An 18,789-nucleotide genomic window follows, 5' to 3' on the forward strand; every position below is an offset into this window, starting at 1 on the left:
TTTAAAAAGCTAATTTTGTGACTGAAAAAAGAAGCGGTTAAGTTTAGGCTTTTATAAAATTGACAAGAAAAGCACTTGGATGATTTATGATTTAGTTTATGGAAATGAACACTGAGAGGACAAGCTTGTATTTTGGACTGAAGTAAAATTAAAAGATATTACTTACTATTATTGTGGGATTGAAATAAGAACACTGCTGAAATTAAGTTGCAGCTATTAAGGCAGTTGGTCTTGGGCTAAATAGCATTGTTTGTTAGATATCTATTTTCAGCATACAGACAGTTACAAATGATGGTAAAAGGGAACCCAAGGTTTCAGAAGAATGAGAACAGAATATGAATTGTAGTTATGAATGGTCCCTTGTTTTTTAAGCTGGCAGTATCTTGCTGGTGCCTGACATCCCATCTGTAACAGAACAATTTATTTATTTCTAAAGATCACATTTCTCTCAGTAAGTAAAGGAAAATGCATTGTTTAAGGTAAGGATCAGTTATTTTCTGTGACAATTCAGACAAGCTGTGTAACAAAGAGTAACAAGAAAATTCTCATTGCAAAAATGCAGATACACTGTCACATGTCACTCCTCATGTGTTTTTTCTTCTAGTCAAGTGTATTTGAGTGTTGGGAAAAAACAAGAAATAGAAAGAAAATAACTAAATTAATTAAAAACTTTGTATGTTTTTGGCATCTACAAAGAAAACACAGTTTAGATAGATGTAATTTTATTTTATTTTGTTTTGAAGTAATCCAGTAAAATCTTTGTTAGATGTTTATAATATGTTAAATGATCAAATATAATTCACTGTCATAGATAGATGTCTGAGAGGTTGACTTAATCCTTTTGATAGTATTTGATGTTTTTTTTCTGAATAATAAGTTGGTTTTTTTCTACTCACTCAGCTGCTCTGTAAGGTGACTTTACTGCAGGGCTTAACTTGCTGGCTGTGTGTAGGGACAAGACCCAGACATATTGAGCAGAAAGAGCAATTTATGATGAGATGAAGGACTTCCAAGGGATGCTAACAAAACTTTATCTTTGGTCTGGGGTAACTAGTATTGTTTGCCTAAAAGACCAACAAATTATAAGGAAATTTATACAGGTTTTTGGTTACTCCTGCCATGAATATTTGCATATGCCAAATTCTGAAATCTTAATTTCAAAGAGTGAGACAACATATGAGGAGAGGTGTGAATTATTTTTAATTCTTTTGCCTTTTTAGTACTTGTATCTAGTATTAACTGGCCAGGAAAAATTGCTGCCAGATAACTGAGGGATTTTCTGGTTTGGGGGTTTTTAAATTCCATGTCACTGATCTCAGTAAATATTCACTAACTATGCCTAAAGCCTTTGTAATGATTCTACTCTGGAGTTCACAGATCAACTTTTTAAATACATTGTTATAATTCTTTTATCTTGTGCAGGAAAGTGAGTAAAAGCTTGTTTGCATGATGATAAATCAAAATCCCTGAATTATTGAATGGAACATTTATTAGGTGCTGCTTGCTTTTGCTGCAGAGAGGAGATGAAACTATTCCTAGCAATCTGAGGAAAACACACTTCATAATTAAGTGGGTATGTGAGTGGGTCACTATCTGCATGAGAAGACTCTTGATGTTGGAAGAAATTCTTTCCTGGCTTCCACGTGGACTGCCTGAAGCTCTGAATCATGGAGATGTGTTACAGCTCTCGTCTTCAGCCAGTGTTAGGGCCAAAACAGGGCTTCCCTTCTCCTCCATCACTAATGAAAGGAGGCAATGAGAAGGACTCCGAGTCTGATGGACTGAAAAGTCCCAAGGAAACACCATTGTTGTCCAGCTCGTGTCCTCTGAGGTGATACAATTTCTGGTAGAAAGTGTGTTAAAAGGCTATTGTAAAACAGGATTTCAGAGAGCTTAGGTAGAAAGAGGTACTTGATGTAAGAATTACTCTTTTCCTGAATTTGCTTGAATTCCACAGGTATACTTTTTTGAGCTATATCAGGACCTTAGTATGATAGAGCAAACAACAGCAAGATGCATTAAAATAATAATTAGAATAAATGCTAAGAGACAGGATGCTGTAAAACTCCCTGCCTATTAGATGCTTACAAATCAGTCTATTTGTATAGTGGTCTTTAGGATGGGCAAAGTGGTAACAACAGAAATAAGTAGGTGAAAAAACAGCTGAAATCCCAAATATTTTCAACCTGGATTTACAGGACATAACCATTCTGTTCTTATCTATAAATTTTCCTGTAGTAAAAGATGCTGTAAGGTGCTGTAAATGTTGATTGCCAGATTGTTTTTGAGAATATGTTGAGGGGAAGACACAAATAGCTAAATCTAACTGATTTTTTGTGTGTGAATAGGTTGCAATGCACACAGTGCTCTGTGTTAGGTGGAGTTACTGTTGGGAAAAGGAACCTATGGCAGATTGTCCAAAAAGGCAAATCAAGCCCCAAAGCCCTGTGCATGTTCTGAGCCCTGCCTGGGCCATTACGATAGAAGGAGGCTGAGTGTATGAACACCTCTGGTACTGGTAAGGAAGTCAGGTACTTCTACATGTTCAAAGTCTTTCTCTGGAAGTGCCAGTGAGTGCCTCTGTTTTGAAATGACTAGATACAGTGTTATTCTGCATGGACCTATGGTCCAGAACTTAGGCATTCTGTTGCCTAAGTCTCCTGAAGTTTTGTTCTTGAAGTGTTCAGTATGTATGGTATTTCATATGCAAAATGTGTCAGCCTGGGGGAATGATGTTGCCAAACATGATCCAAGATCTCATGTACTTAAGCTTTTGGTTTAGATGGATTTCAGCTCCTTTTGGTATGGTACTCGGTTTGTGCACCTGAACTGCATGTTTTCTTTCTGTAGAAGTGAAATCTTGCGTTCCCTGCTTTAGGCGTTTAGGTTCTCTTTCTGCCACTTTCTGCTTTGCAGGACTCCTGATTATTCTTAAAAAAACTTTTGGTCCAAGGTATTATTGAATGGTCCAACAGTTTCATGTTGCTAATTAGAATTAAACAGAGAATATTAGAGTAATGCATATTCCTCAAACCATTGAACAGTAATTGTTTCAATGTAAAAAAAAAAATATTTGGAAAAGTAGGTGTTAATAGGTGATATCTGCTAGAAGAAAATTGTGAAGAAATGGAACAAGCCAGGCTGCTGTCACTGCTGCAGATTCCCTTGAAAATTATTATTTTCTCACAGATATGTCAACTGTATGGTTAAAACTACATTTCCTAGGAGTTTTCCTTATCCTTTTTTTCTTTATATGACACATGTATCCTTTGGTTAGCCAACATGCTCCATCCATGCACTGCCAGAGCTGGATACTTGATTTTTCCAATGAGTTTGTAGTCCTTCTGCAATTTAATTTCTCTTTTATTAAAGCTCTCTGGTTTTCCCATTACCTGTATGGACAGTCCATTTGGCAGCATGTTGTAGAAGAGTTCAGCAGTTTGTGTGCACAGTAGCTGAGGCTGAGCTCAGCTACGAAGCCATCATGAGGTGAAGCCATCATCAGCACCTGTCTCTACCAACAGACATGCCAGACAGCAAGGTAGCTTTTGTGTTTTGACCATGGCACCTGTTGGGTGCCTGGTGGCGTTTATGCTAATTAAGACTCTTAACCTTGGTACTGTATATATTAGTGTTCCTTTAATAGTGGTGAAACACTAATAGCCTTTAATATGCATAAGTGTTTTTCAGTGCATCTAGGGTTCTATCATGTATTTATGCAGTTTTCCAAATAGTTGCTGTACATACTTTCCTTACAGTATCTCCTTTTGAGGACTTAAGTTGCTGCACATCAGCAACATTTCTGGGTCAAATTTTAACAGTGGAACCTACTACTGTGGTGCTGAGGTGAAAAAAGACTTGCTACTCCAGTGACTGCGGCAGGCAGTACCAGTGTCGCCAGGGTGTTGAGCATGAAGGCAGTTAAAGTAGATGATCACAAAATGCTGATATTACATAGCAGCCTTTCTTTTTATAGCATAGCCAGCACTGAAAATCATCTTGTGGAATTAAAAAGGAGTACATGTCTTGCTGGTGTTGCTGCTACTACTTTCTGCACACCCCAGTTCATGTCTAACATTTTTATTTTAATCTTTTGGTGTTTTTTTACCACTCAATTCTAATGTTTAGCCAAGTTTAAGCTTAATTTTTAGCCTTGTGAGTACTTTGTAAGGTTCAATGTCTTTGGTATTTGTAAATCTCTCCTAACATCCACAGATCTGGGCTTTATTTCAAGAAATAAAATTCTTTAGTATTCAGCATGCTGCTGTTAGCAGTCTCTCTCTGGAACTTGAGCAGGAAGATTCATCCTTCTTTTCACTTCAATTTTGAGTTTGACTTTTATCCAGAAGAATTATATCTGTTGTACATGTATGACAACATAATTAGTATTTAATGTCTGTATTTATGAAATACTGAAGAGGCATTTTTACTTACTTCTTTGTTGTTTATTTGCAGGGAGAGCCTGTTAATTTGTGTGGTTTTGCTTTTGTTTCCATTACTGGAAACACTTTCTGCATGAATGTGTACTGTTTAGTTTTGTTGTGTTGTTGTTGTGGGGTTTTTTTCTGTTGGTGTTGAGTTTGGGTTTTTTTTGTGACAATTTCCCACAGATACTTGTAAGGCTGTGGTCAGGCTTTGGATGCATGGAGGAGCTATGTGTAATTAGCAGCATGCCCGGGCTGCAGGGGCCTGGGTTTCCTGCAGCACCAGCAGAGTGCAACTGCACGTGAAAGGGGAATGAAAGTCCTTGGCTCCAGTCTGCTTCCCATGGGTTGGAGTTCTCACCCCGTGTTTTTGCATACACAGTTTTGCTTCAGACTTTACTTTCTCCTGGCAAAATCAACGCTTTCCACCTGCCTGACTGTGTGAGGAGCTGATTTCTGGATGCCAGTGATGTGCTGGCATGTCAACTTGGAAGCATTGGTGAAGGGCAGAGTTTGCAGGAGCACTTGCTCTTATAGCCAGCCTTCCATCTGAAGCATCGTACGTGTGTTTTCTTCATCAGTTGGTGTAAGTTGGTGCTGTGGTAGAAGTGGGCAAAAATATTTATACTTTAGAAAAAAAAAGAAAATGTGTCATTCAGTGAGTTTACAACATAGTTTACACTCTAGAGGACCCCCCCACAAAGCCAGCAAAAAAAAAAAAAAAGATTGAAAGAAAAGTTACTGTTAGAGAAAGGAGTAGTTTTCCCTTCTGAGAAAATGCATGCTTGCCATATCCTAAATTTTTCTAGAATTCTTTGTCATTGAGTCTTTAAAATACAGTAGATGCATTTCCTCTTTTTTTTTTTTTCCATAGTTCCTTGCTAACTTTAATTAAAAATAAAAAAGGACTACAACTGGTTGCAAGGATGACATTCCTAATTATACAGAAGCCTTACTTTGGTTTCTAAATATGTTTTTTGAACCTTGGAGCATAATGAAAGGTAGTATTTCTTGATGGCAGTGTGCAAATTTATGTCCCGGGATTCCAAATTTGTTTTTACCTTGTTCCAGGCTGCTGAACTGTTCCTGCTTTGGGTTCAGTTTCTTTCTTCTTTTATAATGATTTTCCATGGAAGAAACTCAGTTGATGTCTCCATGAACATCTCTGATTTACACGATTCTAAGGGAAGACAGAGCTTAGGGGTGCTTTTTTTTTTTTTCCCTGTGTGTCTGCACTGTATTCAAAGTGCACTTGATATTAACTGCAGAGCTGGTTTGTCTTTCTTCTAAATCTCTGAAATAAACTGTTGAATAAAACTATTAATGAAGGTTCACTAGCTTAAACTTGGCTTTAAAATTGATGTCACGCTCAGACATATAACTCTTTAGCTGTATTACATTGAACTATAAATAATTTAAGGAAAATGAATGGGAAAGCAGATGGTGCTAGGAATGCTTTGCAATTTGCAGAGCAATAAAAAATGGTTTAAATTTGCTTATGCCCCAGCAGGTCTCTCTAAACACAGCCTAAGTTAGCTTGTTTTTGAAGTAAGCTTAAGAAAAGTCATATCCCCAGATAACATACCACAGAAAAAATTGAGAATCTTTGTGTTGTGCTAACCATTCTGAGAGCATAAATTCCCTTTTCTGACCTTTAATCCATGCTTTCACACTTAATTGGAAAGTTGCCTTCAAGTTAAATTATATAAAATTATTTTCATGCTTTAAAACTCCCAACATTTTTAGAAATGCAATAATTTCTCCAAAATGTTTGCAAAGCGAATGTTGTGGAGTAGTATTGGTATAAGAGGAAAAAGTTCAGTCAGTCATTTTGTTCTCATTGCTCTGGTTGGCACATGTAAAGTTAAGGGTTTGAGTAGTGGTGAAAGGGCAAATTGGATTTTTAGTAACTGATTTCATTATTTAAATTCCAGGCAGACTATAATGCTAAGCACTTTGTGATTATTACTTTGGACAAAAAAAAAGATCATTTTAAAACAAGTAGATGATCTCTGTCATTTTAAGGGGGAGGTGTGCCTTTAGAAATCCCCCCCTCACTCCTCCAGTTTTTCTTTGCAAGCACAATTGCCTGGAAATTCACTCTTTGGTTTGATCATTTGGTTTTGCAGTTGAAGGATTGCAGAAACTAGGGTTTCTTCATGAGCATGAAATTTTGCAAGATCTCTGCTGGATTTTTGAAGCCAGATTCAGCCCAAGTGTAATTATGCTGTGTGTCTTCCCAACTTATTGTAGCACTTTCCAAGTGCTTTTGTCTGTGTGTTGTTTTGAAGTAACACAAACAACTGCAGAAAAAGTACATATTTTCAAAACTAGTTATTCGAGATATCTTTTTTGTATGACAGAAAGTGCTGAGCCGCTCTTCAGTTGAAGAAGAAGGTCCCCCACCCTCTATTTTTGTTATCAAAATACTTCTTCCATCAAATTAAATAATATGCCAATGAGATTAAAAGTTTAAAGAAGAATATTTTTGTTAAGTATACATTGAAGGAATCAGTAAATTTAAAGGGTTAAAATTTATACCTGCAGCATTAAGCAAATGCAGAAGAGATGCAAAGCTGAAATACAGTTCTAAAACTTTCTGAAGTGAGGTTGTCTCTGGTCTGCCCTTTATCAAGGACATGTAATCCGAGAAAGGATTTTTTTTTTTTCTTTTTGTCTGTTTTGTAATTTTAATCCACTGTGCCCTCAGTGATGTGGTCTACAGAATCTTTCCAGGCTGTAGCACCCATTTGTAGGGTTCTGCACCTGGTTTATCTCTGATGCAAAGTAAATGTTTCTGAATAAAAAACCAAGGCAGTATTAACAGCCATAACAGGGAAAAATAAATATGTGGCACCTTCGATTTTTTTATTTTTTTATTTTTTTTTTACAAGAGTTGAGAAAATCAGTTCCTATGTTATGATTTCTTGCCACAACCATAAAATATGATTTGGCTGCTTTTTTAGGTGAGCAGGTTTTGCTTCTGGGTCTGGATTCATGCCTTTTGCTTTTAGTGTCTCCAGTTACCTCTTTTGGCAGTGTCAGGTCTTGTCTGACAAATGGCACTACATTGGGCTTAAGTGCCTGGGGAATTGCGTTGGTGTGAAAGGGCTAGAGAGAGTGTTATCAGGCATCTGATACCTAAGTTACTTTATATGCCCTAAGGAAGCATTTGGATTCAGAAGCTCCCTAATCTAGCAGCCACAAAAATTCAGAGGTGCCTGCTGCTCTTGCACTGTTTCCCTGTCTGGCTGGGCCAAAAAAAGCCTTCCTGCTTTTTCTTTTGCTGATGTTGAGAATCAACCTCTGAACCTCTCTCCAGCACTGCCTCAGTTTCCTGAGCAGTCTAATCCTTCAGAAATGTTTGACTCATTAGTCATCTCATCTTCTCTCTCCTCCCGCTGAAGCAAGTGCAGACAGCTACTTGATGTATTTGAAGTGGTAGCTGCTGTGGTTGGCTTATGTAGTGCAGACAGTGGTGGAAGGCAGTGCATAGACACAAGTTGTGGTTTTGTGGCTGTTACCTGCTTGTGACTGCCTTCTACTTATTAATCTGCTTACTCTGTGTCACTAACCAACATTTCACATACTGGTAGTCACAAAACCCACTCTGCTTAGTATTTCACTGGTTTATGCTTTCAAAATTTGAAGTATATGGATATAATGAAAATGTAAAGAAACAGAAAAAGCAGAAATAAACCGATGCCACCACCCGCCTTTTCCTTCTCCCCATGACTGTCAAGCATCAAATAGTAGAAAATCTTAGTCAGGCGAATGCTGAATTGGGAAGATTGTTGTGATTGTTGTGAATCACGTGAAAGAGCTTGGTGAGATTTTTTTCTCTTTCGGAAAAAAATAAATGAACTATAGCTAATGGACAAAAGCAAAATTTAAAAGCCTTAATCCAAAGGCTGACTTATTACAGAAAGACTTCTTAAAAAGCATCGAAATTAAATTAAATGTCCTGCTGCCTCAGCCATAAACCATGACAGTAAATGCAGTATAACTCCTTCTTTGTTCCTTACTATTTTTGCAATTAGTTCACTTTTTTTCCTACAAAGACGCTGCATGAAAGATCTTGTTATTTGTGGCTGTGATAAAATATGCTGGCTCAGCCTGCCTGAAGAAACAGAAGCCTTGGCAGGAAAGCTGATTACCATGACAATCTAAGCAGTCCAGAGCCGTGGTTTGTGTGGGCTTTATCATAAAGATACAGAACGTGTCCTGGATGGTAGAAAAGCTGATTGTTATCATCATGACTCAGGAGACCCGATTGTCCTTCCAAGACTTTGTTTTTCATTTTGTGTTACCTGAAGACAGGGCAAGGTGAACCTTTTCAACTTCGTGTATATTTTTGTAACGTTTGTGTACTTATATATATATATCTTAGTATATATCTTAATGCAGTATTTACATGGTTGGTTTTTTTTAACATCTTTAATAAGATGTTAAATGTTAGGTATTGATCATGGGCTTCAGGAAGAGCTTGGGAGGAAGGTCAGCTGGGTCAGACAACTTCCACAATTGACATTTCTGCTTGAAGGGGACCTCTGGTAATAGTGTCTCCTCTGGAAGGTGGGAAAGTAGCTAAGGCAGGTTGAAGTGGGGGAGGATGAAGCCCTTTTACTTTGCAGAGCTGCAGTGAAGGCTTCTGGAAGCAAGGAGGAGTCTGGTGGGTTTGGGCACCCCTCCCTGTAGCTGCTCTGGCTATCCTTCCTCTGTGCAGTGTCTACAACAGAAGCTTTGGATGCTTTGGGCAGGCTTTTTGTGATGCTAACACGCAGCAAACCAGTGGTAGATACAGCAGTGAGGGGTTTAAATCTTTGTGGGTTCTTGAGAATACTGCAGGTAAGAAAAATAGCACAGAGGAATATTGCCTGGCACTTGTTCCTACTCCCCAGCCTGATGTGCTGTACCAAATCTGTGCTGCAGGATCTTCACAATCAAAGACAAAATACTCTCCACGTTCTTGCTTCCTAGCTATATTAGGGTGTAATTATTCCAGCCATTATTTATTCAAAGGTAAGAACTGAAAAATCAACACCCTCACCTCCACCAAAGTGCACCTTGTGTGTAGTAATAGGGCTAATACCATGTTGTGTAGGGTCATTAGTTTAAAACTATCTCAGATTTGAATTAGGGAAACCAGTCTGTTGGTCTCTCCTAATGTATCTAAAGAAAGTTACCATCACTGGCATTTTCACGCTGTCAAGAAATAATAGATTTAAGTGAGTTAGAAAGGAAAAATTACTTGAATTTATAAAGTCCCAGGATCCCTGTGCAAATAAATTAATCAGTAAGCTTTCCTTTTTTAAAGAATCGGCTATGTAAGTGTTTTTCTATAAATGTTTTGGTTCATTATGACAAAAGCAAGGGTATTCGCATTATTGGCTCTTAACTGCTTTCCAAGTAATTTCATTGTTTACACAAAAGGGTTTATTGAAAACATGTCAAGGAGCTTTTGTTCTGTTCCAGTAACCTAAAAATCTAAGAGTTTGTTGTATAATCTTTATTTGTAATGTGGAACATTACTGGTCCTGTAAAATAATTATTAAGAGCAAACAACCAAAAGCGTGTCTTTCCACACAGTTCTAGAGCACGAGCCAAAAGCTGCGGGTACAAACGATGAAGAGGAGGATGAGGGAGAACAGTTTGACTTTGACAGTGGAGATGAGATACCAGAAGCAGACAGGCAAGCTCTTGTGCTCCCTCTTCCCGATCCTGGAAACAGCATAGAGCACCAAGAGGCTAATGCCATAGGTAAGTCAGCTGGTTGGGATGTGCCTCCACTAAACTAAATAATCAAGACTGATTTCTTGACAATGCAAAAAAATACTTGGAAAAAGAGGTTTACATGGAAATACCATGCAGGTGTTTTGAATATGCCTGTTAGTTACACTCATGGTAGTTTTGATAAGGCAAGTAACCATCACATGTAATTTCTGTGCAGTTTCCCATCCAAGTGTGACATCCAAACCAATGGATTGGTCTCACTCACAGTGCCATGCTACAGGAAAACCTTATGCCCTTGCAGCTCTAACAGTATGTGGATGGCTTGAGGGGAATCTGCTTTCACAGCTAAGCTTTCTGTTTGCTGATCTTAAGATCATGCGCATAAAAATAGACAGTCTGAAAGTATGAGTTTTGTTCATAAAGAGAAGTCATAGCTTATTGAACATTAAAATGTGTTAAAAACGTGTGGATGTTCCCAGTGCTGAGGTGTAGACTGGAAATAGCTGTGTTCTGCTCAAATGGACAGCAGCTAACTTTACTGACTTTGATCCAGTTTTTGTAAGTGGAATCATTGTGCTTGTGGCATTTAAAGATAGATTTTTCTTTGCCCCTTTTTTTTAACAGAGCACTTTCAGGACTGAAGTGGCCCTCTAGTGAAGTTTTTCTGTATTTACAGTTATTCTTAAAATGCTCTCTTGTATTTGTGTTTGCATGATGCAAATTCATCTGGAATCCAAATTTTAACCTTCAGAGTTTAAGGCTGCTTCCAGCCACAACAAGCAGAAGAAGAACCTGACTACTTGTCAGAATTCCTCCTATTCAGGATTTACATTCCAGTTATTGTTTTTCTGTAGGCATCCCTGTCACCCAGCTTGTTTTGCTGCTGTTGCTTTCCTCATCTGTAAAATGGGGAGGATAGCACTACTGTGTAGGAATTCTGAGTCACAGATTGTAAGCAACTTGTATAGTAAGGGTCATATCAGTGTTCAGGGTATTAGCAAGATCAGTATTAAGCAGCTTGAACAGGTATGAAAAACAAAACTTTATTTTTATGTTTAATTTTTCAACTAAAGGGCCTGATAATTTAGAGAACAGTGAGAAGCTGCGAACATCAGAACCTGCTGCAGAAGGCACTCCAGCCAGAGTAAATCCCTATTCAGTCATAAATATTTCACCAATTGAAGACAAGTATCCATCCTCATCACCAGAACCAAGTCCTCAAGATGAATGTGCAAGTTCAAACTTGTCTGGTGGATATTCTGTTCCTGTCCCCTGTGGCTATGCTGTGCCATCTAATTTACCATTGATACTGCCAGCTTACTCCAGTCCTGTCATAATTCGCAGTGTTTCTGTAGATGAAGAAGGTACTGTGTTTGTGCACCTTAATTTATTTGAAGGGGAAATCTTGTTTAACTTCAGGCACCTCTGCTGTTTTCTAAATGCTTCTATAGCACTCAGCCATGATGTCTCTAGCAGATTTTGTGTCAAAACAGAAAAAGAACTCTGTTCAGTATAGTATAAACTAAAATTTCTTGTTCAGTGTTTAGGCCAAGTGGTTTCTTCTCATACTGTATCAACTCAAAAGAGTTCCTGTCCCTTTCACCTTTTCTGTATGTACTTTTTTTTGTTTGTTTATTTTCCAGTCCTTGTAGATTTATAGTTCCTGTGGGTTATTTTCCATGACAATTTGGTGAATTCTCTTTGTTCTTTAGTACAGTTTTAAGATAGAAGAGGTAACTTGAAAGGGAAATAACTATGAATTATTACAGAAACAGGAACCATCCCCCATTTTGTAACTAGAATTGGCAAAGCTGGCAAATTAATGTCAGGAGAGCAGGGGGAACAGAAAGCTCCCCTTACTCTGCCTTTTTTTTTTTTTTTACTTTCTTTTATTTTGAATATACTATCCTTCAACTAGGCAGCAATTCTACTGTAATTCCCAGGTAGGCAGCAATTCTACTGTAATTCCATGTACTATGGTAACTTTTTTATAGCCTTTGCTGTCTACCTCCATTGGAGATATTAGCAAATAAAAGCAAAAGCTTGTGTGGTTGTTTTTACCTGTAGAGGAATATATGTTTGAGAAACTAGAATTAAATTCATCAGACATTGTAATTTCCTCTTAACATTTCTTACATCAAATTGCTTTATCTCTGAATTCTTCAATTTCCCATAAAAGAGAGTGTGAAGAAACTTCTAAGTTCTTAAATGTCTTTATTTAAGAACAAAAATATTGTGAGAAGCAATTATTCTTTAGCAAGGAACTACTAAAATAAGTTTCTAATGCTAAAATGTACCATTTGAACCACACTGGCATTTATTCCAAGCATTTTGCTGATTATATATTTTTTTCTGTTTAGCAGGTACACAGTCAGCAACTGAGGAATGTCATTGTAATTCTGTAAACTCAGAGGAGCCTCAAAATAGGTGATTGCCAGTTCTGCCTGTTTTAATGATCTGTTAAACCTTAATTCCTAAGTAGGGTTACATTTGATAAATCAAATATTTTCTTTTTCTTTTGTGATGCGGCCTTGTTTGTTTATTTTAATTTTTTTAACTCCATAGCTCTGGTTGTGTACCAAAATCAGCAGTGGTTGAGGTCTTGTATGTGTAACCATGCATGACATTTTTTAAGAAACTAGGTTTAATTTTTATACAGTCATAGCAATGTCAGCTGCAACAGGCTGCTGAAGATCTTGTAGTCTTAACCTGCTGTCTTTATCAAGACTCCTGTCAACAGGCTGAGAGATCACCTATGGCCTTTGTAGCTGAGCCTTGAAAACCTCCAAGGGTGGCAATACTGCAGCTTTCCTGGGCAGTCTTCCCTGCTGTAAAACCCTTTGGTGATTTATTTTTTTTGTTTGTTTGTTTCCCTAATGTCCAACCCCAAACTTCCAATATGCAGCTTATTGACTATTCCTCTTTGTGTATCATCTGGCATTGAAAAAAAATAACAACCAGCCAACCCTCAAAACCCCAAAACAAATCTAAACCAAAACACCCCAAATCAAAAAACTCCCATCAGCTCTGTAGCTCCCTTTTAGATTATTGTAGCTCCTATTGGATCACCCCATCCCATCCTTTCCCTAGACTAAATAAGCTCCACCTTTTTCCTTGTAGACTGTATTCTTTAGTCCCCAACTTCAATTTCTCCACGACTCTCTAGAAGGGAGGTGTGTTGGGAAACCGAAACTGGATGTGCTGCTGTAGGTTCAGCATTAGCAGCACCTACCAGAGGAGGAGAACAGCCTTGCCAAAGCTAATGGCTCCTGGTGTAGCCTGAAACATCTTTCGTCTTATTTACAGTGAAAGACCAGATCTCACTTCAGTGCTTTCTAAGGGAAAGTTTTTTGTGTTCTGACAGAAGACTAGGAACGCAATATATATATTGAGTTTTAAGGGGAGTGTTTTGAATTTCTTGACTAAAGTTGTCAGACTGTTACATAGATTATTAATCAATTACATACTGAAACATAAATTACTAATCTACTCACAGACTGAAACAGCATTTTTGAGTAATGAGCAGTCTCAGAGTGGGAACTGGGAGGCAGTAAGGTGTTTATTGTCTGTTTTTCACAGTTTTTTAAAAAATATGGTGTAGTTTTAATGCTTCTGTTTTATGGCCTTTCTTTCAAGTGAGGGTAATGAGGCCAAGAGAGAGGATGATGCTCTGGCCAAGTGGGTTGCAGATCCTGCAAATACAGCATGGATGGAAAGTAAGTATCAGTGAGCACCAAAGTCCAACTATAGAAGAAGGTTAGTTTTAAGTTGTGATCAGCAGTTTGTGTGTATTTATATGCACATATATATTTTCCAGTAATGTTTATGTTCACTTTTATTGTATTTTTTCAGGTATGTTTCAGAACAGTTATGCCAGTTAAAACATTCAGCAGTGTAATAAAATTGTGTATCTTAGAATAGCATTAACATTTGGTTTTCCATGGAGGAAATAATTTGGCTCTATCAATATATGTACAAAGCTCAAGTTCTGAGTCTGCTCTGTGGCCATATGTGTAATTATTCTGGTTGTGCAGTAATTAACAAATAAGTTCTTGGGGAAGGTGGAAAGGAAGGAATAGTTACTTGTCCTTAGTGTGTGCCTTTGGCTCTTGGCTGGCAGCTACATTTTAAACCAGAACAGAGACTGTGTGGTTTGAGGACTGGTTATCCTGCCTGTTCTCAGCTGTTTCCACTGGGCTGGAGGTTCATCTTACATGTCACTTGAAGTGACTGAAGAATTTGTATCCCTGTCCTGCCTCTTAATGTGCTACAATGATCATTACATTCCTTAGTTGTTTGCTTTTTCTTTCTAAAAAATGTCTTATCATAGCTTCTCTATGGCTGTTTACTAAGGACATGAGCAGCCCTTGACAAGCACAGAACATACCATAGTGCTCCAAAAAGGAGGGAGAAGTGTTGGGAGTTGAAGTGGATTTCTGTTTGCAGCCTACCAAAGGTCATCATAGGCAATTCAGATAAAACTGAAATTTCAAAAATACCTTATACAACTTCTGTGCATTATTCCATTATTTGAATGATTATTAGATGTACTAGCAAAACATTAAGGAAAATGAGTAATATCTTTCTTTTATTCAAATGTGCCGATATAACCAAAATTCTTAGAATATTGTATTTCAGTTGGAAGGGATCTGCAGTGATCATGTGGCCAACTGCCTGACCTCTTCAGGTCTGACCAAAAGCTAAGCATGGTATTAGGGCTGTTGTCCAAACACCTCTTAAACACCGTTTGTTGATTCCATTCAAATTTTAGGGAGTTTCTAATTTGTTTTTTGTTCTGTTTTTTTCTTCCTGTTTTGGTTTTAGACCCAGATGAAGTAATTTATGATGATGTGCCAAGAGAAAATTCAGACTCTGAAACAGGTTTGAGATCTTTTTAATACAGACCATGTTGAAAGCAATGTAATATGGAATTATGTGCATGTATACTGAATAGATACATTCATTAAGTATCTGAAACATATGTAAATGAAATTAACACTGTGTCAACAGTTGCTAAGTCTTTTAGTACTGTTTCAACAAAGACAACCTAGTTTGGCTACTTGAAAATTGAATTTAATTCACATTTTAAAATGTGCATACAGAAGTCTGTATAGGTTTTTGTAGAACATTCTGAACAAGCTTTTTTTGTGTTCTGTCTTTAAACAGAAATTTCAGTGTATCTTTTCTTATTTTGATTTAATTCTTGCAGAGGAAATGATTTATGATGATGTTGAAAATGGTGATGATGGTGGAAACAGCTCACTGGAATATGGGTGGAGTTCAAGTGAGTTTGAAAGCTACGAAGAACAGAGTGATTCCGAGTGTAAAAATGGAATTCCCAGCTCCTTTTTGCGAGGAAACCACAAGAGACATGTATGTATCCCACAGTGCTGCTCTGTCATTGAGATTATCCTGATTTCCAACACTTGCCCTTTTCATATATTTTACTTATCCTCAGTCCAGTTCAAACGCCAACATCTTTTTAAAGGAGATGTGAATCAGTGTGGGAGTGATAGTCCACAACAAAGTGTAAAGGGGAAAAGATTAAAATATTAAACAGAAACTTCTTAAAAAACAAAACAAAACAAAAAACCTCAAACTGGATAAAGGTAAAATTAAAAATTAGTTTAGTTTTGCCTGACAAGACTTGAAGGTTTGGGATCCTTCGGGTGCTCACAAGTCTCAACATTTTTTGTCCGTGTTCCCTACGTTTCTGTCTTTGATCTGAAGGTGACTGAGCTAAGGAGAGAAGAGAGGTGGTGTGATTAAAATGATGCATCTGTGACACACCTCTGGTCTAGTATCTTTGGCTGCATCTGTGCCACAGGAGGCAGGAAGACACTGGTGGCATGGGTCCATGCCCTCCCCTCATCTTTATGATTGCACATCAGGAGGAGCCTTGGACTCCCATGCTTTTGCTGCTTTGGCTCCTCTCCTGCCCTCGTGCCCTTTCTGTGAAAGGAAAGTCTTCTCTGGGACCTGGGCTGCCTCCCGCTGCCTGTGCTGTGCTCTGAACACTTGGAGAATGGGGATGTGGGGCACAATGGGATCAGGCAGGGCTGGGCTCAGTGCCTAGAGCTACTGCAAAATCCTCAGAACTGCCTGGTGTGTGCTGGCTAGGGATAGACATGCAGGAGGCACTTACAGCTGCACAGTGTTAGCTGCTCCAGCACCCTGGGACTGGAGGATGTAGGGGTAGCCGCCAGGGTGTTTTTCCATGGGACTCTAATCTTAATTTTGCAGGTTTCTTATCTTGATGAGAGTAAAAGCTTTACTGTTTGTTTCCTTCCAGTTCATGTTTTCTCTTCTCCCAACACCTCCATTCTTGCTGCCTGCCCTTTGGAAATAGAGAGTGAGCAATTAACTGCAAGAATTGAGCCCACCCAGATCAGAGCTTTGCAAGCTGAGAGCTCCCCTTCTGGTTTTGTTTTGGTTTTGTCCTGACTAGAACAAGTTTAAGCTATTGCAGCTTATTCTGGGGAGTTTTTTAAACTAGTCTATAGACAAAGGAGTTTTGATTTTTATATTTTTTTAAATACCTTTGGAAGAGACTGGAGGATATCTTCACATAAGAAAGTCTTAACATGGTTGCAGGTGTGTTCTTTTTTTTTTTTTTTTTTAATCTTTTCCTGTACTTGTAGCTGCAGCTTTGGCCATAGTTATAGGAATCTATTTCCACATGTGCACAAAGCAAGGTATAAAGGCATTTCTAAAATGCTTATAAGTGTGCTTTGATCTGTCATGGGAAACTGTTGGATTGAGAGTGATAGTGCCAAGATCAGGCACAGTCTGTCTGAGCAAGAGATGGGGGAGTGGTGGGAGGGGAGATATGCTCTGGGGTACTGCCCTGCAGCTGGCTTTTTCAGACCTGTGACAGAAGGTTTTGAGGATTGCTATGTGAGGATGGAGCTTAGGAACACATTAACTGGTGGATAGAGAGGGCAGATTCTGCAGCATTTAGATGGGTTACTGCAAGATGGAAAAGTCAGGATACTAGAGAAGGGGTTTGGTGGAGGATGAAGAAAGGCAGAAAACTGAGATTGCTGAGAAAGCACTCTGCTTTATACATGTTCTCTGTATCTGTTCCTTGCACTGTCAGATCTTGTGGTGGATGTTACAGTATTTTCCCAGCACGTCTTTGCGGTCTTTCAGAGCTTATGAAGGACTAGCTTTGCTTATTTATTTATTTATTTTCCATTGGAAAGTATGTAAAGTTTGGAAGTGGGATTTTTAATTGTAGGTGCTGGTATTGCTTCCCTCAAAGTAACTTTTTTATTATTACTTTTGATTATTATTTATTTATGTAAAGACTGGAAGGGTTTTGTGCTAATTAACATTTCTGGTCTGTGAATCAGATGCTGTTCTTAATTATAATTCTGTAATGCCAGAATCATCAGGCTAGAGATGATCACATCCTGACCCAGCCTAGTGGAGCTAAATGCTGGACCTGTCCCTTTCTTTTCTACTCTGTAGGCCTTCTTTTTCCTGATGCTTTCATCTCTTGCCAAGTAACTCTCCTGACATCAATCTGAGGGATTTTCCATTGGCCTCCTATTTTAGGGCACTGCAATTACTTTTTTTTTTTTTCTAGTTACATTTTAACCCCTTTTATCTGGTTTTCTCAAAATATTTAATGATTGTTAATTAGTATTTCAGAGCATTTTTCTGCAATAGTATCCTTAACTTGCAGATGGATATATTAATGTACGAGGTTATTACACCCATGGTCATACAATGAGGTTATGATAGAGCTGAGGAAAAAAATGCACTTGCTTGTTCCTATGGACTTGGTCATTACAGGGCTGTGCATCCTCCCTGGTTAGTATCTCCTTGCCCAACTCGCTGGCACTGTCAATCTCTCTTCTCAGGTGCCAGCAACCTTTACAGGTTCTTCAGGCTTTGACCGTTTCAGTTCTTCAGACTGACCGTTTTGGAGGCAAGTCAGAAATATACTCCCTAGGTTTTGTGCACAACTGAATGATGTTCCTGGGTGAAGTTGATGCATTGTTGCCATACGATTCCTAAGACATGTGCACAACATAGTTAATGCTCAGTTAGCTTAGACTAAGTGACTTTGTCCCTCTTTTTACCTAGTTGCCTGTCTAACGCAAAAGCACCTGTCAGAGTTTCAGAAAGTGCACAAATGTACAGGAGTAATGGTCTATTTGTTGGGTTGGCGCTTCCCTAAATTATAGTTTTCCCTCAGTTCCCTGTATATTAGTAGGCAAACTGGGCAACGTGCATGATGTATGTGAGTATTTTGGCATGAAGTTTGTACTGCAGGGTTTTTGAAAAGATTGTGTCTTTTTATGCACTAGCTTTCTCATGACCTAACGCGTTTAAAGGAGCATTATGAAAAAAAGATGAAAGATTTGATGGCAAACGCTGTGGGAGCAGTAGAGATTCAGCAACTAAAGCAAAAACATGAGCTGAAGGTAGTGTAGTTGATTTCTGTAACTAGCTATCTTTAAATGATTGCTTTTTCCAACACAGACAATAATTTGTATGAAATGTGTTCTAAATGTGCTGGATTATTAAGCAATTTGTCTTAAAAGTACTTTGTCAAGGACCTTTTCTCATGCTTATTTTTAATGGTAACAGTTTCAGAAGATGAGACAGGGCATTGTCCTTT

The 18,789-nt window shown here is 38.2% G+C and overlaps 1 protein-coding gene across 1 annotated transcript in view; it reads left to right on the forward strand.

The window, feature by feature from the left end:
- Window positions 1-18,789, forward strand: part of ARHGEF10 (Rho guanine nucleotide exchange factor (GEF) 10) — a 101,883-nt gene that overhangs the window by 9,002 nt on the left and 74,092 nt on the right. Inside the window, exons 2-8 of the mRNA XM_009999259.1 lie at window positions 10,014-10,184; window positions 11,231-11,521; window positions 12,521-12,584; window positions 13,794-13,873; window positions 14,982-15,038; window positions 15,367-15,530; window positions 18,476-18,592. Coding sequence (XP_009997561.1) covers window positions 10,014-10,184; window positions 11,231-11,521; window positions 12,521-12,584; window positions 13,794-13,873; window positions 14,982-15,038; window positions 15,367-15,530; window positions 18,476-18,592 — 944 coding nt within the window. The remainder of the gene's footprint in view (window positions 1-10,013; window positions 10,185-11,230; window positions 11,522-12,520; window positions 12,585-13,793; window positions 13,874-14,981; window positions 15,039-15,366; window positions 15,531-18,475; window positions 18,593-18,789) is intronic.

This window comes from Chaetura pelagica, unplaced genomic scaffold (genome assembly GCF_000747805.2).
Source record: "Chaetura pelagica isolate M959 unplaced genomic scaffold, ChaPel_1.0 scaffold90, whole genome shotgun sequence".
NCBI lineage: Eukaryota > Metazoa > Chordata > Aves > Apodiformes > Apodidae > Chaetura > Chaetura pelagica.